The following is a 23,665-nucleotide window of genomic DNA, read 5'->3' on the forward strand; positions in this document are numbered from 1 at the left end:
ATATTACCGACTACTGTCCTCAAAAATGATCATGTTATGCTGACCTCCCCATATTGTGTACTGTCTTTTCCTTCACCCAAGTTAACACATCTACTGTTGAATTACTGATTTCACCTCCCTCCCCCTCCTATCCCTGGTAACCATCAAAGAATGTTTTTCTGTGTATAAACCTTTTCTTGATTTTTTTATAACAGTGGTCTCATACATTATTTGTCCTTATGTGATTGACTTATTTCACTCAACATGTCCTCCAGGTTCATCCACGTTGTGAGGTGTTCTGCAGATTGATCGTTATTCTTTAACATTGCATAGTATTCCATTGTGTGTATGTACCACAGTTTGTTTATCCATTCATCCATTGATGGACACTTAGTTTCCATCTTTTTGTTGTTATGAATAATGCTGCAATGAGGATGGACATGTATATATCTTTTCATGTCATAGCTCTTATTTCTCTAGAATATATATCTAGTAGTGGGATTGCTGGGTAATATGGTATTTCTATTTTTAACCTTTTAAGGATGTACCATACTGGTCTCCACAGTGGTTATACCATTTTACATTCCCACCAACAGTGTATAAGAGTTCCAGCCTCCCCACACCCTCACCACTATTTATTGTTGTTTTTTTGATCATTGCCATTATTGCCAGAGTGGGGTGGTATCATTTTGATTAGCATCATTTAACGATCTCTAATGATCGTGAGCATCTCTTCATGTATTTGTTGGCCACCTGAATGTCTTTGGTAAAATGTATGTTCATGTCCTTTGCCCATTTTTTAATTGGGTTGTTTGTCTTATTGTTGTTGAGGTGTTGAAGTTTTCCATAAATTTTAGAGATTAGCTCTTTGTCAGGTGTGTCATTGCCAAAAACTTTTTCCCAGTTGGTAGGTTCTCTCTTTATTTACTCTTTAGGAAGAGTCTTTTAATGCACGTAAATGTTTAATTTTTAGGAGGTCCCAGTCATCTAGTTTATCTTCTAATGTTTGTGCATTTTTAGTTATGTTTGATAATCTATTTATGCCATAAATTAGGGCCGCTAGGTTTGCCCCTATTTTTTTCTTCCAAGATTTTTATAGTTTTAGGTTTTACATTTAGGTCTTTGATCAATCTTGAGTTGGTTTTTGTGTATGGTATGAAGTATGGATCCTGTTTCAATTTTCTGCAAATGAACATCCAGTTTTGCCAGCACCATTTGTTAGAGACTCTCTCTTCCCCATTTAATGGATTTCAGCCCATTGTCAAAGATTAACTGTCCATAGGTGAATGGATTTACTTCTGGGTTCTCAATTCTGTTCGATTGTTCTACGTGTCTGTTGTTGTACCAGTACCAGGCTGTTCTGACTACCATGGCTATATCGTAGATTCTGAGATTGGGAAGTGTGAGGCCTCCTACTTTGCTCTTCTTCAGTAGCGCTTTGCTTATCCAGGGCCCCTTTCCTTTCCATATAGAGTTGGTGATTAGTTTTTCCATCTTGTTAAAGAATGTTAATGGAACCTGGGTCAGGCTTGCATTAGAGCTATAGATTGCTTTGGGTAGTATTGATATTTTCACTGTTAACTCTTCCTGCCCATGATCATGGTATGTTTTTCCATTTATATAGGTCTCTGTTGGTTTCTTACTGTAGTATTTTGTAGTTTTCTTTGTATAATCTTTTACACTCCTGGTTAGGTTTATTCCTAAGTATTTGATCTTTGGGAGGACTATTGTAAATGGTATTATTTTCCTGATTTCCTTTTCAGAGTTCTCTTTATTAGTGTACAAGAATCCGACTGATTTTTGTATGTTGGTCTTGTACCCTGCCTGACTTACCCCTTAAACACTGTCAATAATTTCCTTTGTTTGTTAGAAATCATGTGTAAAGCATTGTTTTTATTTATTAAGTTTTGTTCTATTCCAATAATACTTCTTTTCTCTTCTATTAACAGAGGAAGAAGAAGAACAGGTGCCCACAGATGGGGGCACATCAGCAGAAGCCATGCAAGTTCCCTTGGAAGAAGATGATGAATTGGAAGAGGAGGAAATTATTAATGATGAAAATTTCTTGGGTAAGAGACCGTTGGATAGCCCTGAAGCCGAAGAAGTGCCTGCCATGAAGCGACCACGACTATTAAACACTAAAGGGGATACCCTAGATGTAGTATTACTGGAAGCTCGAGAGCCACTCAGCTCAATAAATACTCAAAAGATTCCACCAATGCTTTCTCCAGTCCATGTACAGGACAACACAGACCTAGCACCTCCATCCCCAGAGCCACCAATGTTGGCTCCAGTTGCAAAATCACAAATACCAACTGCAAAACCATTAGAAACAAAGTCATTTACACCTAAAACAAAGACTAAAACTGGTTCTCCAGGACAGAAGACTAAATCACCTAAAACTACTCAGTCACCAGCAATGGTCGGAAGTCCTATTCGGTCACCTAAAACTATATCCAAAGAAAAGAAATCACCTGGACGTTCTAAGAGTCCCAAAAGCCCAAAGAGTCCCAAGGTTATGACTCATATTTCCCAAGCACCTATCAGACCTGAAACACCAAATAGGACTCCTTCAGCTACAATAAGTGAAAAAATCAATAAAGAGATTATCCAGGTAAAACAAACACAAACACCCCCTGATGCTGGGAAACTGAACAGTGACAATCAGCTGAAAAAGGCTGTTGTAATAGATAAAACAATTGATGACTCTATTGATGCTGTGATTGCACGAGCTTGTGCTGAACGAGAGCCAGATCCTTTTGAATTTTCTTCAGGATCAGAATCTGAAGGAGACATTTTTACCAGCCCTAAGAGAATTTCAGGTTCAGAGTGTACTACTCCAAAAGCTTCTACTTCCTCAAACAATTTTACTAAGTCAGGATCCACTCCTCTGCCTCTTTCAGGTGGAACTTCAAGTTCTGATAATTCATGGACCATGGATGCCTCTATTGATGAGGTTGTACGTAAAGCAAAAATGGGAACACCTTCAAATATGCCCCCCAATTTTCCTTATTTCTCTTCTCCCTCAGTTTCTCCTCCCACCCCTGAACCTCTTCACAAGGTGTATGAGGAGAAAACCAAACTGCCTTCATCAATAGAAGTAAAGAAGAAGTTGAAAAAAGAACTGAAAACTAAAATGAAAAAGAAAGAAAAGCAGAGAGATAAGGAAAGGGAAAAAGACAAAAGCAAGGAAAAAAGTAAAGAGAAGGATAAAGTTAAAGAGAAAGAGAAGGAAACCAGCAAGGAAACAAAGTATCCATGGAAGGAATTTCTTAAAGATGACGATTCAGATCCCTATAAATTTAAAATAAAAGAGTTTGATGATGTGGATCCAAAAGTGAGATTGAAAGATGGAATTGTAAGAAAGGAGAAAGAGAAGCATAAAGATAAGAAAAAAGACAGAGAAAAAGGCAAAAAAGATAAAGAGAAGAAAGAAAAAGAAAAAGCTAAAGATAAAGGCAGAGAAGAGAAGATGAAAGCTCCACCAGCTCCCTTAGTATTGCCTCCAAAAGAAATGGCTTTGCCCTTGTTCAGCCCTGCTGCTGCAGTGAGAATCCCACCAATGTTACCTTCTTTGTCGCCAATGCTTCCTGAAAAATTGTTTGAAGAAAAAGAGAAACCTAAGGAAAAAGAAAAGAAAAAAGACAAAAAGGAGAAGAAGAAAAAGAAAGAGAAAGAGAAGGAAAAGGAGAAGAAAGAGAAGGAAAGGGAAAAAGAGAAAAGAGAGAGAGAGAAAAGAGAAAAAGAAAAGGAGAAACACAAGCATGAAAAAGTAAGCAGTTTATCATTTTCAGCACTATCTGAGCAAAGTCCTATTGAAAAATACAGGTAAACAAACCCAGCAATTATATCTGTATTTTGGATGTAAATTGCCTATAACTTTACTGGAAATTTGTTTGTAATGAGGTTACAAAGTTTAATTATAATTCTAAAACCTATAAACTTGTAATCAAGCGTCCCCCGTCCCTTCCCATGCACTGGAAAATGTTCAAAACTCATACCCTAAAAGGAACCTAATCACAGACTATAAACCTCTGCTAACCATACTAATCTCTGGCAGTTTTTAAAAAAATATCTTAAACTATGAATATTTTTTTTAGTTATCAAGTCCACTACATAATGTTTTGTACCTAAATATCAGACACCTGAAAAAGACGGCATCCATTTTTCTAAAAACGTGCAAAACTATGGCAGTATTTTAAGAGGCTAGCAAAGTACTAAAAAAAACTGTTGCCGTTAAGTCAATTTGGGCTCGTAACAACCCTATAGGACAGAGTAGAACTGCCTGCCCCCTAGGGTTTCCAAGGAGCAGCTGGTGGATTTGAACTGTCGATCTTTTGGTTTGCAGCCGTAGTTCCCACTGCACCACCAGGGTTCCTAGCAAGGTACTTCTGACTAGTTTTTCTTTTTGGTGAGCTGTTTTTGCAAGTATTTAAGGTTGTGGTTGTCTACAGTACTTTGTGTACCATCTCTTTATCCTTCCATTTTCTGCTTTAGTACAATTTAGGACAAGTTTCTGAGTATCTAGGCTGTTATTTGGAAGCCTGGTGCATGGGCAGATCCATATAGCGCAAGTATTTTGCAATGTAAATAAACCAGACTCTCATATGAACCAGTTAGAGAAACTGATATAAGTATGATCTGCAGTTTTGTAGAAACTAGAACCTCAATGCTTTGAGTACAGGATATGACCTCTGCTTTTATCGCTGTGCTCCTCAGTCCACAATTCTTTGGAATACGTGGTTGATTGATGGAGGCAGTTTGGTTTTCTCCTCATACACCTTGTGAAGAGGTTCAGGGGTGGCTGACTGGTTCTTTTAAACTTTCTTAAGAAGTATTTAGGATTCATGGTACCATGCATAGAGATCCTCAGAGACCTTTTCCCTGCCCTCTGGAAGCAATCATGTTTGTTTGAGGTTGGCTAAAAATAATACCCAGTAATTTTTTCCCATATAAAATATGATATATTTGACCTCTAGCAGGTGTGTAGGTCACCTTCATTGACTTACCAATAATTTCACAGTATATTTTAAGGTTCAGACTTCCCTAGATAAATGAGTTTAGCTGACCGTAGTGGTGGCAGCTCTCACTTTTCTGCCTAACTTCTTTCTTTGTCCCACCTTGGCTACTCTAAAATATAAAGGAGAATGGAAATTCTGATGTTTGTAACTGGACAACTGCAAGTGAACAAGACACAGAAATCCAACCTTTATTTCCATTTTTAAAATCATTTCATCATTGTTATATTTTTTTGTATAGTACTTGACAGATTTTAAAGGAGTTTCACATATTTATGCTGCTAGCACACCTATGACATAGGTCCTTCAGGTATTACCATCAACATTTTATGGATGAGAAACAGCCTGAGTGACTTGTCCAAGATCAAGATCACACAACTAGCAAGAGCCAAAGTCACTTATCCTGCAGATATAGTTCACATTTTCAAATTTTTATTGGCAAGGGATCATTCCTGACAGCAGTTAATCATTTATCAGTCCTGTACTGAGTAATATGGCAGCTTATCTCTTAGTATATCAAACAAGGTACTGTTATTTTCGTCATTTTAACTTTGGGAAGGCAGTGGAGTTGTTTCAGTGACCATCATGAATTTGAATAAAGTCCATCAGATTAGATTTCTAACAGCAGTCCATGCCTTTCTTTAGCATCTACCTAAGATTTCTAACAGCAGTCCATGCCTTTCTTTAGCATCTACCTAACTTTTGGGAAGAAAAGGTCCTCAAACTGTTTTGGTTTGAGGCAAAAACTCAGGTACTAACAATACAGATTTCACCTAACAGAGGAATACAAATCCTTGTATCATTTTCAATAAATTATGAATCTAATAAATGACAAGAGATAAAAATTTATAGAAGTCAGTTATCTTATAATACCTTAAAAAATTAAAATAAACAGTATTATCTGTGCAGTTAGACCTGAGTTCAAATCCTGACTGTTTTAGCTGTGTAAAATTGGGCAAGTTACTTACGTGAGGATTAAATGCGACAACATGAAAAGTGCTTAATACTGTACCTGGCACATAAGTAAATGCTCAGCAAATGGACATCCTGGTGGCAGTGAGTGTTATTGTTCCACTTCGAATCAACCTATAATGTAGAAAAACACATAAAATGTAGAAACCTAGAGTTTACTGTTTCATTGGACCTTACTAGCTGGCCCGTGTGTGACAATATGAGCTTGGCATTCTTTTAAATATTAGCTGTTTATACAGACAGGAAAGGATAAAGGCTAGTACAACCCATGGAAATGACAGTGACAAGGAGTAGAAATTGGAATATTAAACATTAAGACTTCTCCTTTTTCAACACCACTTAATCCTCCCAACTATCAAGCTATATGAGTAAGTGAAATGAAGTTACATATGGTTTAGGAATTGTTTTACAAATCCACACACATGAGGCTACAAGGGTTAATGAAAATGAGGTATATCTAAGCGACCCCAGGAAACCTGTTTTTAGTCACAAGGATGAGGGCCATGATCTCATTCTTCTCTTCCTGACCAGCTCACAGGGGCAACTCTCAGGGACATCGACCCAGATCAGCAAGCAAGAACATGTGTTTTTTGTTTGTTTATTTTCCTTGTGGTAAAAATACACATAACAAAACATTTGCCTGTTCAACCATTTTTACATGTATTGTTAAGTGACATTGATTGTATTCTTCATGTTGTACAACCATTATCACTATCCGTTTTTGAATTATTACACCACAATTAACAGAAACCACATGCTCCCTGAAGGAGCCCTGGTTGTGCAGTGGTTAAGCACTCAGCTGCTAGCTGAACAATCAGTGGTTCAAACCCAGCAGCTGCTCTGCAGTAGAAAGATGTGGTAGTCAAGATTTATAGCATTGGAAACCCTTCGGCGCAGTCCTATTCTGTCCTACAGGATCACTATGAGTCAGAATCAACTCCACAACAGTCAGTTTGGTTTTGGTTTTTTAAGTGCTCCCTTAGCAAAAACTCAGAGCCCTGGTGGCACAGTGGTTAAGAGCTATGGTTGCTAACCAAAAGGTTGGTGGTTCAAATCCACCAGCCACTCCTTGGAAACCCTATGGGGCAGTTCTACTCTGTCGTATAAGGAGGCTATGTGTCAGGATTGACTTGACAGCAATGGGTTTGGGTTTGGGTTTTGGTTAGAGAAAAACTTACCCTTCCCCCTTCTTCCCATCCCTGGTTACCATTAATAAACTTTGGTTTCCGTATACTGCCTATTTCATATTAATGAATTCATATGGTTCTTGTCCTTCTGCAATTGAGTTATTTCACTCAGCATAAAGTTTTCAAGGTTCATTCTTATTGTGGCATTTATCAGGACTTCATTTCTCTTTATGACTGAGTAATATTCCATTGTATGTATATATATATACCACAATTTGTTTATCCATTTATCTGTTGATGGATATTTCTGTTGTTTCCACCTTTTGGCTATTGTGAATAGTGTTGCAATGAACATTGGTGTACAGGTTTTTTTGTTTGTTTTTTAAAGAACTATCCACAATTATTTTACCTACATATAAACTTTTTACCAGCCATATCCACATTTATCAATACCAAGAACCACTAAAGATACTATTAATTAAATGGGAACCTGCATAGTAGGTAAAAGGAGTTTTGGGCTTTGGAATCCAGTAGCTCTAGGGTAAGATACAGGACAAGTTTTTTAGCCTCTTTAATCCTTAGATACTTCATCTGTAAAGTAGGAATAAAGATAATAATACTAAAAACAACAAAAGAGTAATAAAACCCACTGTCATCGAGTCGATTCCGACTCGTAGCGACCCTATAGGACAGAGTAGAACTGCCCCATAGAGTTTCCAAGGAGCGCCTGGTGGATTTGAACTGCCGACCTCTTGGTTAGCAGCTGTAGCACTTAACCACTAAGCCACCAGGGTTTCCAAAAAAGAGTAGTAGTTAACATTTATTATACACTAAACATTGTGCTAAGCACTTTGTATAAATTTAATTCCTCACTACAACCATATAAAGTAGATATTATAATTATTATCACTCTAAGGTGAGAAACTGAGGCTTAGGGAGATTAATAAATTTGCCCAAGGTCACACAGCTAGTAAGTAATTGAGCCAGAATTTCAATGCAGCTTGTCAAAACGGTTAAGAATATCAGTTATAGCTGTCAGATGCTGTAAGTTGATATTCTTAACCATCATAATTTTCTACATTAAGTTAAAAATGAATTAAGTGAAATAATGTATACAAGGTACCTAGTTCAGTGATGTACCATTAGAAGGTAAAATTATCTTTCTGGTAGTGGTAATAAGCCAAAGTATGGTGATTTATACACAGTCTTTTAACTCCCCTTTATGGGCAATAATATGCATTAGTTAAAAGTCTAGTCTGTCACCTATTTAAAATAGAACCAAATTAACTTTTTTATTAAAAACGTGTCAATAGCAAGGAAGTTAACCAATCACAAACATAGCCATAATAGCTTTAGCAATGATATACCTAACAGTTGGTACAATTCAGAACAGTTTAAAAATGTTATTAAAAATTTTGTGTGTGTGTATCAGGGTGTGTATTATAGAATGAGTTTATTTCAAACCATGGATCTTTGGGGTTTAGATGAAGTACGGGGCTACTTTAATTAAAATTTTATCTTGGCATTTTAAATGTTCTTTGGTGACAGGATCATTGTAAAAAAATAAGTAACAAAATTTGCAGTTACTCGTATTTGTGGAATTGGACAGTTGTGCTTATACGTCTTAAATAGAAGGTCAGCCAAAATCCATCTGTCAAACTTGGGAATTTGTTTTTATACTGAATTTATCTGAGTATGATCTGGGAAGGCACAGTAGAGGTTTACCAAAAAAAAAAAAAAAAAAAAGATGATGATGACATCATGACCTGTAGATAAGAAGAACAAGTGCTGGCCTGCAAAGAACGTGGGATTTGGCAGTAAGAGCAACCTGGATTTAAATTCCAGCTCTACCACTTACTAGTTATTTGCCAACATCTCTAACCCTTTACTTCTTCCCCCATTGTCCTTCCTCTAAATCCTGGTGGCATAATGGTTAAGTGCTACAGCTACTAACCCAAAGGTTGGCGGTTTGAATCTACCAGGCACTCTGTGGAAACTGTATGGGGCAATTCTATTCTGGCCTATAGGATTGCTATGAGTCGAAATTGACTTGACGGCAACGGGTTTTGTTTTTTGTTTTAATCCAATATGGGGAGGGGTCAGCATCATTATAAAATATGGTTTACCTCTGCTTAAAAACAACAGTTTCATACCTTCTTTAGGAACATTTTGATTTAAAAGGCCTTCTCATAGGAAACAATAAGTGAGGAGCAGTTTGGGTAATTTAATTAAGATGAGTAGATGACTATGACAGTTTAGAACTTTCTTACAAATAACCAATAATGTTAATAATCATCTAATGGATAATTGAGAGTTGTTTATAATGGAAAGCTCATAAGTTCTATAAAGGATTCCTGAGATTTTTATCCTACTAATTGATGAATTGCTTTGGTTGAGCTAACATTGGCTATTGAATGAACTAACCTAGATTATAAATGATATTAGCAAATGCCAGTTACTGAGTGCATGCAAGTGCCAGGCCTGGCCAAGATTTGATTATTTAGTACTCCTAACAGCTGTGAAGAAACCCTGGTGGCATAGTAGTTAAGTGCTATGGCTGCTAACCAAAAGGTCGACAGTTCGAATCCACCAGATGCTCCTTGGAACTCTGTGGGGCAGTTCTACTCTGTCCTATAGGGTCGGCATGAGTGGGAATCAACTCGAAGGCAACGGGTTTGGTTGGTTGGTTGTTTTTAACAGCCGCGAGGGGTTGGTATTGTTACTCCTATTTTACAATTGAGAGAACTGGCGCAGAAGGATTACATAACTTACCCCAGATAGTGAGTGGAAGAGCTATGATTTGACCCTGGTCTGTTTGACTGAAGCCTGCATTCTTTACTACACAAAACTACCTTCTCAGGACAGTCACTTCAGTCTGCTTTGGTGCACCTAAGTAATCAAATGCTAATGACAGGGGTAAGAGTAGCTTTAACACCATAGGATAAGGTGACATCATGATTTTATAGAATTTTATTATTTGCACAGAGACCTTGTTGTTGTTGTTAGGTGCTGTTGAGTCGGTTCTGACTCATAGCAAGCCAGTGTACAACAGAACAAAACACTGCCTGGTCCTGCACCATCCTCATAATCGTTATGTTTGAGCCCGTTGTTGCAACCACTGTGTCAGTCCATCTCATCGAGTGTCTTACTCTTTTTTGCTGTCCCTCTACTTTACCAAGCGTGACATCTTTCTCCAGGGACTGGTCCCTCCTGATAATGTGTCTAAAGTTTCTCCATCCTCACTTCCATGGAGCACTCTGGCTGTATTTCTTCCAAGACAGACTTTTTCATTCTTCTGGCAGTTCATGGTATGGTCAGTATTATTCGCCAACACCGTAATTCAAAGGCATCAATTCTTTCTGATCTCCCTTATTCAGTGTCCAGCTTTTACATGCATGTGATTGAAAACACCATGGCTAGGGTCAGGCACACCTTAGTCCTCAGAGTGACATCTTTGCTTTTTAATACTTTAAAGGGGTCTTTTGCAGCGGATTTGCCCGATGCAATACATTGTTTGATTTCCTGACAGCTGCTTCCATGGATGTTGACTGTGGATCCAAGTGAAATTAAATCCTTGACAATGTCAGCCTTTTCTCTGTTCATCATGGTGTTGCTTATTGGCCCAGTTTTGAGGATTTTTGTTTTCTTTATGTTGAGGTGCAATCCATACAGAAGGCTGTAGTCTTTGATCTTCATCTAAGGACCTTAGAGATCATCTATTCAACTGCCATATTTTAAAGTGCTAGAAATGGGGTCTTCAAAGCTTTAATGACTAATAATTAAAACAGTTAAATATCTTAATGTTTCTGTAATCTATCTCTAAACCCCTTAGTATTTGATCTTGAATAATCTTGCCTTGAATTTAAAGTTTGTTGTTTAGAGAATGATAAATAATCTTATTGGTTTGTGACTTCAAAAAAAGTTTTCATCTTTTTCCCTTTAAAGTAGTATACTCTTATTTCTAGTCTTTTCTCCTCAGCTGTCATAATTCACTAGTGAAATGAAGGGTTTCAATAACTAAATAACCCTGTAAACAAGGGGAAATATTCATTTCCTGTTTCTTATAACTGTATGCTCCAAGAGAAAACCGGTAACTTAATGTTTAAATGATTATGTTTGGAATTTGTTGTTTATGAAAGGCTGTCTTCAAGGCTTTATATGAATGAACTCCTAACGTTTAATGAAAGTCTGAGTTGTATTCAGTTGTCCGTGATGAATACCAGTTGTTACATTTAAGCACAACCACTGCCTTGTTAATATTTTAAACAGTTTATCAGTGTGTAGTTAGACTATATGTCTAAATGGAAATAATGTAAAGACTTTAATTGATTACTAAGACAACAAGATAGTTACTAGTTGCTAGCATCCAAAATATTAGATTATTAAATTTGGCATTTCATCAATATTATTAAAGTTTTTCTCCGACATGTTAGTGTAGATGGGAATCTGAATTTGTGAGGATTTGTTGCTACCCTATCTAGTACACACACACACATACACAACACATATGTATGTACATATATATGTATATATATAAGTTTACTTTTTTTAATGAAAGGAGTTTAACATTAAAAAAAAAGAAAGAAAGAAAACTTGAAGAGATTATATTGACAAAGCTGCCCATTATCTTTGCAGAAAGTCCCTGTCAAAAGATAAACTTTAAAGCTGTAATGCATGAAACAGTTCCAAGATAGAATTTAAATTTAAACTGATTCTTTATAGATAAGCTTTTTAAAAATCCACCTCTTTGCTTCAAGTCAGGATTTTAAAAATAAATTTCCCCTTTAAATCTCTTGAGCGATTTTCATTTTTTGCAAGGCCGCACTGCTGGTGTCCTGGAAAAATGGAGAGTTAGGGCTTTATCAGTTGGTGCCCTGAGGTATGTGGCAAAGAAGCTAAATCCTTGAAGATTAGCAAAAAAAAAAAAATGCAGCACATGGCAATAAGGGGCTTATATGACTACTAGTATTAGTTCAGGTGAAAGAAGTATTGCTTATACATAAAACTGGACAAATCCACTGACAATGTATTTTTAGTTAGCTACAAAGGAGTCTTATATTGCTGGACTTTACCTCTTTGGTGAATTGGGAAGCTTAGTAATCCACTGTAAATGCTCTTCTGCTTGCCCCAATTCTCAGCAGTACTCCAAAGTGCTGCTCTTTTATTTTAACCCTTAAAAGCTCGTGTTGTTTCCCTATTTGGGCTTTGTGCCATTAAAAGATGGCACAAGTCTTATTGTTTAGTAACTGTCATTTAGTTTCTTGATTTCTGGGAAGCACACAGGAGAAAATACTTTCTGATTGTAGAACTATCTCATTGTTTTGGTAGACATTTGGGTAAAGTTAACAAAAATCTGGTAAGAAATTTTTATTTAGAAATTGTGCCTCCTGTGTCTTTCATTATTATTAAATTTTATTATTTATTTATTTATTATTAGCATCCTCATTAATTTTTTTCTACACTTGTTTGAATTGTTTAAGTTAAATGTGGTTTTACTTCTTTAAGAATGAAATAAAGGTATTTGAAGAGATTTTTAGGTAGGGTTACTATAGTTCCTGGTTTGCCTGGGGTAATCCCAGTTTATACCTGTTATGGGGTATAAAATAGCTGCCTCTTTCACTCTCTGTTTGGATGATGTGGCCACCCTAATTCAAGATAAAACCTTGAGCTGAGATAACCAGGTTCTGAGCCATTCATTAGTTCAACAAGTTTGCTAAATATTTGTTATCTTCAAGTCACATTTATACCATTTTTAATCTAATAAAATGTGTCTCCATTTTTGTTTGCTTATTTTTTACCTACTATATAACTTTTTTTTAATAGTAGGTCATAAATAGACCACATGTTGATTCTTTTGCCCAGCCATGTAATTTAAGATGGATGAAACACCCAGCTAGTTCAGTTGAATGGAGGTGAGGCCAAGTTAATCTCAGTTTCTATATAAACTAGTTAGCCTCCCATGAAGAAAAATTATTTTACAACCATCTCACAAGTATATGTCATTCATTATAAGAAACACTGGCAAAGAAAATGAATAGTGCCATAGACCACATCAACATTATCAGAAAAAAGACTCAAAATGTGTTAAAGAGTCAAAGAGCAGTATGGTAGAACAGGGAATGAATTTGGTGTCAGGAGACCTGGATTTAGGCCATTTACTTGGTAACTTTTTGACTGTGGGCAAACCCCTTTTTTTTTGAGCCCTCATTAACGGAGACAATAATACCTTCTACATCTGCCTTATAGAGTTAATGAAGATCAAATTGGATAATATATGTGAGGCACACTTTGCAAAGTGCTAAACAAATGTAAGTTAGTGTAAATATACTATTATAACAGAATTGGACAGAGCATACATTAAGAAATATAATAATAGTAAAGCAGAATTGTTTTAAAGGTAGGCCAAATATAGTTTTATTTTTAAATAAAGCTTAAGAAAACATTACTTAAATGCTTAAATAATAGTATCACGGGTTGAAGGAATGAGGAACTTACTTTATGTGACCTTAAATTTTTTTAGAATTGAATATGAGAACTTTATAATATTCTTCATTCCCTGAATCAAAAAGACTGCATTTCAATTCCAGTTTTGCTATGTATACAATCTTACAATGAGAAAAGGAAAGAAAATGGAAAAGAGAAAAAAGTTGCTTCATATATAATCAATTTAACTGTAAAACAGTGACCGTAATATCTACCACACGATTGTTATAAAACCTAAATGAATACATTGAAAAATAACACAGCATAATGTCTGGCAAGTAGTAAAAGATTCATCAGTATTTGTTTGGTTTGGTTGTATTTGTTTATCATCTCAAAGATAACACAGAACAGTGAGAAAAATGTAGAAGTCTTAATAGTTAACAAAATGAAGACCGGACCATTGGTTTTCAAATTTGTCTAGATATGGAACTCTCTGTTCAAAAAAAAAAAACTTCTGAAAGGGAACACAAACAAACTGTAGCTAGTTACACATGGGAGCCCAGGTGGCACAGTGGTTAATAGCTACATCTGCTAACCGCAAAGGTTCACCAGAGTCTCACTCTACCCCTATCCCAGTGACCCTTTCCCCTCTGGCTTTGACAAAAACCAGTAGACTACACTTTCCAAAGAACTGGGAAAGTTAAGGAGACATCCACCAAAACCGAGACTATTTAGAGGAACAAGTTTTTGTGGGGAAGTTGATAAATTGAGATTTAGATGTGATGAGATGAAATACTTATAAGATATTTAGTTGGATGATCAGCAGACAGCTTGATATTTTGGTCCAGGTTCTATCAGTGCTAGGCTAGAGAAGAGATTTTGAAGACATGCCATATTTGAAACTTATAATTGAAACAAAGCATGATGGTGGATGAGCTCACTGAAGAAACCACAGAATTACAAGAGTAGAGGACCAATTAAGGTCAGGGAAAAGTAGAGGAGTCTAAAAGAGAAGGAAGGAGCATAATAAGACTTTAGTGGAAAAACATACCAGGAAATTAGGAAATAATCAGTGTCTAGAGAGAGTGGTTTTAGTGGCATGGTTGGGGTAGAAACTAGGTTGGGGTCCGTTAGGAATGAATAAGAAGAAGAAATAGAGACAGTGAATCAAAGACGGTTAGCTAGAGGTTGAAGGAAAGATAATTTTTTTTAAAAGGTAGAGTCGAACACACTTAAATGGTAGACGAAAATAATGAAATGGAAAAGTTAAAGACACTGTAAATAAGGTAATTGATGGAAGAAGGTTCTTTAGAAGACTAGAGGAAATGGACTGTAGTATAGCTATGGAAGCAGAAATTTATAGGTTTGTAGGGAGTTGAAGGAGTTCTGCCTGGTGACATCAGTATTTTTTCCTAAAGAGTTTGATGAACAAAAGAAGAAAAGAAATGGTGAGATGGAGTCTTGAAAGAGGTAAAGGTTTGAAATCATTGCTTCATATTCATTCTTTAAGTATGTCTTAAATACCTATTGTGCATCAGACTATGATTAAAAAAAAAAAAAATAGGCACTGGGAAATAGCAGTAAACAAAACAGACGTGGTCCCTGAATTTATATGGTTTAACTGATAAGCCAAATAAACAGATAGTATTGAAGACACAAATGAAGTTGGGAGTTTTTTTGGTTTTTTGATTCATTGATTTAATTTTTCGTTTTTGAGAAGATACACGGCAAAAACATACACCAATTTAAGTTTCTACATGTATAATTCAGTGACAGTGATTACATTTTCAAGTTGTGCGATCTTTTCTACCCTCCTTTACTGAGTTGTAATGCCACCATTAACATAAACTTACTGCCCCCGAAGGTTCCTATCTAATCTTTTGAGTTGCTGTTATCACTTCGATCCCCTATTGGTAGATCTTAAAAGAGCATAAACATAATGCTCACTGAAAACATTTCTTTACTTCTTGTTAGGTGCCGTCAAGTTGGTTCCAACTCATAATGACCCTATTTACAACGGAACGAAACGCTGCCTGGTCCTGCGCCATCTTCACAGTCATTGCTGTGCTTGAGCCCATTGTTGCAGCCACTGTGTCAATCCATCTCATCAAGGGCCTCCCTCTCTTTCACAGACCCTCTCCTTTACCAAGCATGATGTCCTTCTCCAGTGACTGGTCCTTCCTGATAACGTGGAAGACGAAATCTTGCCATCCTTGCTTCTCAGGAGCTTTCTGGCTGCCCTTCTTCCAAAACAGATTTGTTCGTTCTTCTGGCAGTCCATAGTATATTCAGTATTCTTTGCCAACACCATAATTCAAAGGCATCAATTCTTTGATCTTCCTTATTTCGTTGTTCAGCATTCACATGCATATCAGGCGATTGAAAACACTATGGGTTGGGTCAGGTGCACCTTAGTCATCAAAGTGACATCTTTGCTTTTGCGCACTTTAAAGAGGTCTTTTGCAGCAGATTTGCCCAATTCAGTGTGTCTTTTGATTTCTTGACTGCTGCTGCTATGGGCGTTGATTGTGGATCCAACTAAAATGAAACCCTTGACAACTTCATTCTTTCTCTTTTATCGTGATGTTGCTTATTGTCCTGTTGGGAGAATTTGTATTTTCTTTATGTTGCAGTGTAATCCATACCGAAGGCTGTAGCCTTTGATCTTCTCTCATTAAGTGCTTCAAGTCCTCTTGACTTTCAGCACTGAGGGTTGTGTCATCTGCATATCACAGGTTGTTAATGAGTCTTCCTCCAGTCCTGATGCCCTGTTCTTCTTCATATAATCCAGTTTCTCGAATATTTGCTCAGCATACAGATTGAATAAGTATGGTGAAACAATACACCCTGACACAACCTTTCCTGATTTTAAACCACTCAGGATCCCCTTGTTCTGTTCCAATGACTGACTCTTGGTGTAAGTACAGGTTCCGTGTGAACACAATTGAGTATTCTGAAATTCCTATTCTTTACAAAGTTATCCATAATTTATTACGATCCACACAATCAAATGCCTTTGCATAGTCAATAAAACACAAGTAAACATCTTTTTGGTAATCTCTGCTTTCAGCTAAGATCCATTTGACAGCAAAGACATCAGTCGTTCCACATCCTCTTCTGAGTTTGACTTGGATTTCTGGCAGCTCCCTGTTGATATACTGCTGTAACTGCTTTTGAAAGATCTTCAGCAAAATTTTACTTGTGTGTGGCATTAATGATATTGTTCAATGATTTCTGCATTTCGCTACAAAATGGATGGAGCTTGAAGACATTATGCTAAATGAAATAAGTCAATAACAAAAGGACAAATATTGTGTGTATTTCCTTTGAATGGGCACAAATATGGATCTTTACCAGTTAAGCTAAACTACTGTTCGGTTTTAAGAAGACTTAAGGGGATATTTTTTATTTAAGGTTTAAAGATTATCTCTGGGCAATAATTTCGGTCTTCAGGATGTCCAGAGTTCAAGAAAATCTTGAAATTCTATTCTGCATTTTCCCCCTTTTGATCAGGATTCTTCTATCGAATTTTGATCAAAATGTTCAATAATGGTAGCTAGGCACCATCCGGCTCTTCTGGTCTCATGGCAAGGGAGGCAGTTTTTCATGGAGGCAATTAGGCACACATTTTATTTCCTCCTTCTATTCCTGACTCTTCCTCTCTTGCTCCAGGTGAACAGAGACCAATGTTGTGCCTTAGATGGCCACTTGCAAGGCTTTAAGACCCCAGACACTAAGCAAAAAACTAGGAGATGGAACAGAATCACTAAACACGCTATTAGTCCAAGTAACTGGGATTTTCCATGAGACCACATCCTAAACCTCCAAACTAAGGAACCAAATCCCATGAGATGTTTGGCTGTACATAAGCTGCTTCAGCAGCTACTCTTTTTTTTGGTCATTGTAAATATATCTCTCACATAGCTTTTCCATCTTAACTTTTTATAGGTGTACAACTTATTGATAGCACTTATAATAATCAGCTGTGCAACCCTACCCGTAATCAGTACAATTCTTCCATCACTGTAAACCAAAGCTATAACTCCCCTTTCCCCCTCCCTCACGCCCCTGGTGACCACTAATAAACTTTGGTCTCTATGTATTTGCCTTTTCTTGTCTTTTTATATAAGTGAGGTCATACAATATTTGTCCTTTTTTTACTGACTTATTTCACTCAGCATAATGTCTTCAACGGAAACCCTGGTGGCATAGTGGTTAAGTGCTACAGCTGCTGACCAAAGGGTCGGCAGCAGTTCAGATCCGCCAGGCGCTCTTTGGAAACTCTATGGGGCAGTTCTACTCTGTCCTACAGGGTCACTATGAGTCGGAATCAGCTCGATGGCACTGGGTTTGGTTTGTTTTTTTTTTAATGTCTTCAAGCTCTATCTGTATTGTAGCATGTATCAAGACTTCATTTCTCTTACTGGCTGAGAAGTATTCCGTTGTATGTACCGCATTTTGTTTATGTTTTCATCCATTGATGGGCATTTAGGTTGTTTCCACCTTTTAACTGTTGTGGATAGTGCTGCAGTGAACATTGGTGTACGAGTGTCTGCGTCTCTGCTTTCAAGTCTTTTGGGTATATACAGTGAAATTTGTGAGAGCTGAAACTAGATGGGACTGCCTTGTTTTTCTGGGTCTCACAAGTTTTCCGCCTTTGACAGGGTGTAGTCTTACCATGTTTCTGTCACTCATTTTAGTGCAATTTTTTTTTTAGTTTTCCTCCTCTGACTGGCTTTCGCAGGTTTTACTGTACCTAGGAGTAGAATTGCTGGGTCATATGATAGTTCTATTTTAAGTTTTTTGAGGAACCACTCCTCAACAGCTGTACTATTTTACATTCCCACCAGAACGGATAAGGGTTCCATTTTCCCCACATCTTTGCCAACATTTGTTATTTCCTGTTTTGTTTTTGTTATCTTAGCTTTCCTAAAAAAAAAAAAAGGGAGTAAAATAGTATCTCATTTGTGGTTTTGATTTGCATCTCTCTGATGGTTAATGATGTTGAGGATCTTTTCATGTGTTTGGTGGCCTTTAAATGTCCTCTTTTGGTGAAATGTCTATTCAAGTGTTTTGCCCATTTTATGATGGGGTTATTTATCTTTTAGTTGTTGTCAGAGTTTTATATATATATATTTTTTATTAGATTCTTGTTGGATATATGGTTTTCAAAGATATGCTCCTAGTTGGTAGCTTGTCTTTTCACTTTTTTGGTTAAGTCTTTTAATGAACAAAAGTTTTTAATTTTTATAAGGTCCCATTTATCTATTTTGTCTTTTGTTATTTGTGCTTTTGTTGTTATATTAGATAATTCATTGTTAAAAGCTGGGCCCAACAGCATTTCCCCTGTGTTTTCTTCTGAGAATTTCATGATTTTAGTTTTGACACTTAAACCCTTAATCTATTTTGAATTTGTTTTTGTGTATGGTCTGAGGCATGACTCCTTTTCATTTTTCTTCATCAAAAATTCAATTTTCCCGGCATCATTTATTGAAGAGTCTTTTCTTTCCCCATCAAGTGGACTTGTCAAAAATCAGTTGACCATAGATGTGCAGGTTTATTTCTGGACTCTCAATTCTGTTCCATTGGTTTATGTGTCTATTGTTATATCAGGACCAGGCTGTGTGATTACCATAGTTGTATTATGTGTTTTAAAATCAGAAAGTATAAGTCCTCCTAGTTTGTTCTTCTCTTTCAACATGGTTTTAGCTATTCAGGTCCTCTTGCCATTACATATAAAGTTGAGGATTGATTTTTCTATTTTTCTGTAAAGAAGGCTGTTGGAATTTTGATCGTGAAGCTGGGAGTTTTCAATGGCAGAAGTTTACATAATTTTTAAACTTTTCTTTGTTATCACTCAGTGCTCTGGAGTATGATTTTAGGTTGGTCCTGGACAAATGGTAAAATAACAGAGGAGCAAAAGAGTTGAGTGTTTTTGCAAGATATTTTGCTAATTCAACAAGTACTTATTGAGCACCTCGTATGTGCCACTGTTCAAGATAATGGTCAAAGTAATAGATCTTGATGTGACGATGGATACAAAGTGATTTAAGAAGGGACCCGGTAAATGCATTCAAGAAAATAATGGATTTGATAAATGTATAATATATGATATATTGAGCATTATTTTCACCTTTAGAACCACCACACTATTCCATTATGATTTAATTCTTGAGCTTGAAATATACAAATCACTGGTTTATAACTAGAAATTCTTTTGGTTGTCACAGTGACTAGCAGTGTACTACTAACTTATAGGATCCAGAGACCAGGGATATTAAACATCTGACAATGCTTGAGACAGCCCCATACAACAAGGAACAGTCCCACCAAAATGCCAATAAACCCCCATTGAAAAGCCCTGTTACAGACAATAATGTGAAACTGCACAGCTTTTGTTTGCTTCGTTTACTCAAAATACTTACCATACCATAGGATCTGCAATCCAAAAATTGTGCAGAAGACCCTTTAATATCAAACTTAATTTGTATATTCCCTGATTGACTAATGGCTCACATATTTACGAGGTCTTCAACTTATTTAGTCATTGCCTTCATTACAAATTCAAAAAAAATTTTTTTCTCTCACATTTCAGATCTTTTTAGATATGATCTTTTTACTACTACCCAAAAATGGAACTATTTAATGTTGTAATTATACTTGATATTTCAGCTTCCTTATATGGTAATGCAAGCTGAAGATGAATTTAATGTTTGCCAAGTCCCATAAATAGATATATTTTATCTTATGGTGGAGATGCCATTGCTTTTTTTTTTTTTTAATACTAAGTCTGGCAGTTACTTATGCTGCAACAAATTATTTAAATAACAATTTTTATTTGTTAAAAAAAACTCTAACAATAAAATCTAAGAAATCAACCAAAACTAAGATGATACAGAAATAACTTTATTATATTTACATAATGCGATTGAAGTTTGTAGAATTTCTCGTGATCTCAGGTAGCCTTGAGAAACAGAAACATAGAATAGCCCAGATTATCTTTGCATCTAGCACTTTAGCCATACTTGAAACTTAAACTTCTTTATCAAGTTTGTGGGGATGGGGAAGTAGGAGAAGAGGTAGGAGGTACTTTTATTGAAACTATTAAAAAAAAAAAAATTTTTTTTTTTTTTTTTTTATATATACTAACTCTAACGTACTAACTTCAACAGATAAAAGTGGAGCCCGTTGTTCCAGCCCCAAGTCCTGTTATCCCCAGATTGACTCTCAGAGTTGGTGCTGGCCAAGACAAGATGTAAGTACGAAAGTTTTGAATTGGAGTGAAACAATTTAAACTTAACCTTCTCTCCCCTTTTCTAATGGATTGAAAACTCTGAACACATTTCCCAGATAGGAACGTGTAGAACCCAGCTTTAAAAACTCTTCATTTTTAAAGTTCCTATTGGTTTCTTTCTCAGAGTTAATGCTTTTTGCTTTATTTGACAAAAAGATAATTTTTTATTTTCTCTCTTCCTCTTTTCTGAGCCTAGCGTATGACATTGTCTCTATGTAGTTTTTAAGGTCCTGATTATATGAAAACTAAGAAACTATGTGTTGAGTGAACCAATTACCATATTATACTCAGGTGGGTGTAATGTTGTACCTTCTCAAGTGTGTATTCTGTATCACGATAACAGAGAAAGAAGATTCTCCTCTTGCTCAGATAACAGATGGTTTTGTACCTAAAAAACAAAAGATCCTGCCAAAGGTTTGGTAAAACAGTATATAATAGTAATAACTTAAGTCTTAGTTGCCTACTTGTTTTTCTTTAAGAGAGAATGGGAAATATAAACCCAATGTTTACTGTTTTTTTATTCTTAATTTTCACTGAATCATGTTATCCCACGTACATTTAAAGTAAATTAATTGATGTTTTTCGTTTATTCATTTTTTAAGGGAAGCATTAAGGCCTGTAATGCTCTTACATGATCCTAATAAGATAATGAAACATTGATTTTTTTATAAGTCATATTAAATCATTTTCCCTGTTCTAAAATCATGCTGTACATCATTTAAATGAATTTCACAAGCTATAACTACAAGTATTTTTTTCCCAGTAAGCCTAAAAATGGAGTAGTTTACATTACAAGGAATCAGATATTATGTAGAAAATAGGATTATAAGACATCCAATTCCCATTCAACTTTTTAACATAAAAATGAGGGTAGGACCCATGAATTTATTAGTAGGCAGGGTAAGGTAGAGAATATTTGGCTTGTGTTCTCAGTGATCCATTTCATCTTAAAGTTTGTATTTTATACTTCTTTTGTCAACACCAACTATAGTACAATGAAAACATCCAATATGATTATGACAAATGGTAGTATACAAGCAAAAGCAGTCTTCCAGGACAGTGCATACTCTTCTGAAGATTAAGATGGCTCATATTTTTCTTCCCTAAATCCTCTGGATGATCTCTGTATTACTCGTTTTGATCGTAGCAGTAGAGATCTAGACAGTAGGTGGTAATAGCACAAGATATTTGGTGTGTCTCATGCCCTCTGTATAACCTACCAAAATTTTAATAATGTTCTGGCTCATCAAGCCAGTAGAAGAGAGAGCGCTAGTTAGCACGTAGACTCAGCCAAAGAAACTATTCATACCATCTCCTTGGAAATTCTGTACCTGGGTTCGTTTTGCTAAGGAGAAAATATTCTTATTCATCCTTCAACAAATACTTTTCTTCTACCAGTTCATACACCTGTTTTTCTCAGTAACTCACGATTGTTTAATCTTTATTTCTACATGGAAGTTTGGCTTGCTCATTCCCTTTAGAGAAACAAGGTTTGTACAAAGGCATCGGTGTTTATTTTCATCATACCTGCCCTTAAGTATCTTTCAGTCATTTTCTGGGTATTTATTCTGTTTTTCTCTTCTCAATAAATCGCCCATACACCTAAAATATTAGATGTGAGAAATAGACCCTTACTACTCTAGAAGAAAATGTCCAAAATTAGGGAAATTATAATGCCCAGACATTCTAGAGAAATTGCCCTTGAAAGTATACTTTTGTATGATATATTAACTTTTAAGTAAATAACTTCATGTTGTATAAAGGACTAATCATTTGACCAAGGACAAATTCAGGGAAATCCTTATAATGAATAAAAAGATAAATTAAGTGAAGTATACTACATTTTGACTTAGAGAGAGAGAAAGAAGCCCAAGTCATATATTGGCAGAATTTTATATGAAATATAACTTAATCAGTAAAATGCCTTTTTGTTTTTAATCCATATCAGGGGCCAGCAAATTACAGCCCACAGGCCAGGTCCAGCCCTCTGCCTGTTTTTATATGACCCACAAGCTAAAAATGGTTTTTGCTTTTTTAAAGGGTTGAAAAAAAAATTAATATTTCATGACAGGTGAAAATTATATGGAATTCAAACTTCAGTCATCTTGTGTGTTTATAGTATAAGGTACATTGCTTACTCCTTGGCAGTGACAATGGAAAAGAGGCAATAAATAAATTCATGTAAACATGGCCTTAGTTACTCAGTTTATACACACTTGAGGGTGTACTGATACTCTTGAAGTGAAATTAATAAGCAAACTAGAATTTGTAAGGGAGGGGCTTGTATAGTCTGGGAGGGGTTATTGCTGAAGAACAGGCAGAAAATAGAGGCTTGAAATTATGGGAGGAAAAAGGCTTCACAGGGTTGAAATTACACCCTGTAGCCAAAAGATCATATTTTTCTAAGTCTTCTTAGATAAAGAAGCTATGTCTTCTGCCCTTAATCCAGAAAAGTACTTTGAGATCAGATTGTTCCTCTGTTCTCTGTTGTTATTCCTTGAAGCAAGACAAAGGTAACTTGTTTTTCTCTGGCTTAACCTTCCAAAGGGTCTATGATGATTGCAATACCTCCTCTTGATAGCATTAAAACTCAAGGTGACTTTGCAAAGACTTAAGGTTCCTTTACTGTGTCCCCCCGTAATGGATCTCCAGAGTTTCTTGAAGTCTATATTAAAGACAAAACTGAAATACTAGCCCTGAAATTACAATCTCAACACCTATAAAGTTTGTTAGAGTGGTATGAATGAGAAGAAACAACACATTCAAGTTAATTTCTGAAATATTTGAGCCCAGCCTAACAATCAGTTACTTTAATGCCAGGATAGCAGGTAGATTTCAACCTGGCCCAGAGC

At 36.0% G+C, this 23,665-nt stretch overlaps 1 protein-coding gene across 3 annotated transcripts in view; it reads left to right on the forward strand.

The window, feature by feature from the left end:
- The window catches only part of TAF3 (TATA-box binding protein associated factor 3), a 245,935-nt gene that overhangs the window by 178,926 nt on the left and 43,344 nt on the right, over positions 1–23,665 (forward strand). For 2 of the 3 annotated variants that reach the window (XM_003410589.4, XM_064284839.1), the window contains exons 3-4: positions 1,929–3,751; positions 20,692–20,774. In XM_003410589.4, the coding sequence (XP_003410637.1) occupies positions 1,929–3,751; positions 20,692–20,774 (1,906 nt within the window). Of the gene's footprint in view, positions 1–1,928; positions 3,808–20,691; positions 20,775–23,665 lie in introns of those variants that run through there. The other variant, XM_023548937.2, reaches the window with a different exon arrangement.

The sequence above is a fragment of the Loxodonta africana genome, chromosome 4, assembly GCF_030014295.1.
Source record: "Loxodonta africana isolate mLoxAfr1 chromosome 4, mLoxAfr1.hap2, whole genome shotgun sequence".
In the NCBI taxonomy this organism is placed as follows: Eukaryota; Metazoa; Chordata; class Mammalia; order Proboscidea; family Elephantidae; genus Loxodonta; species Loxodonta africana.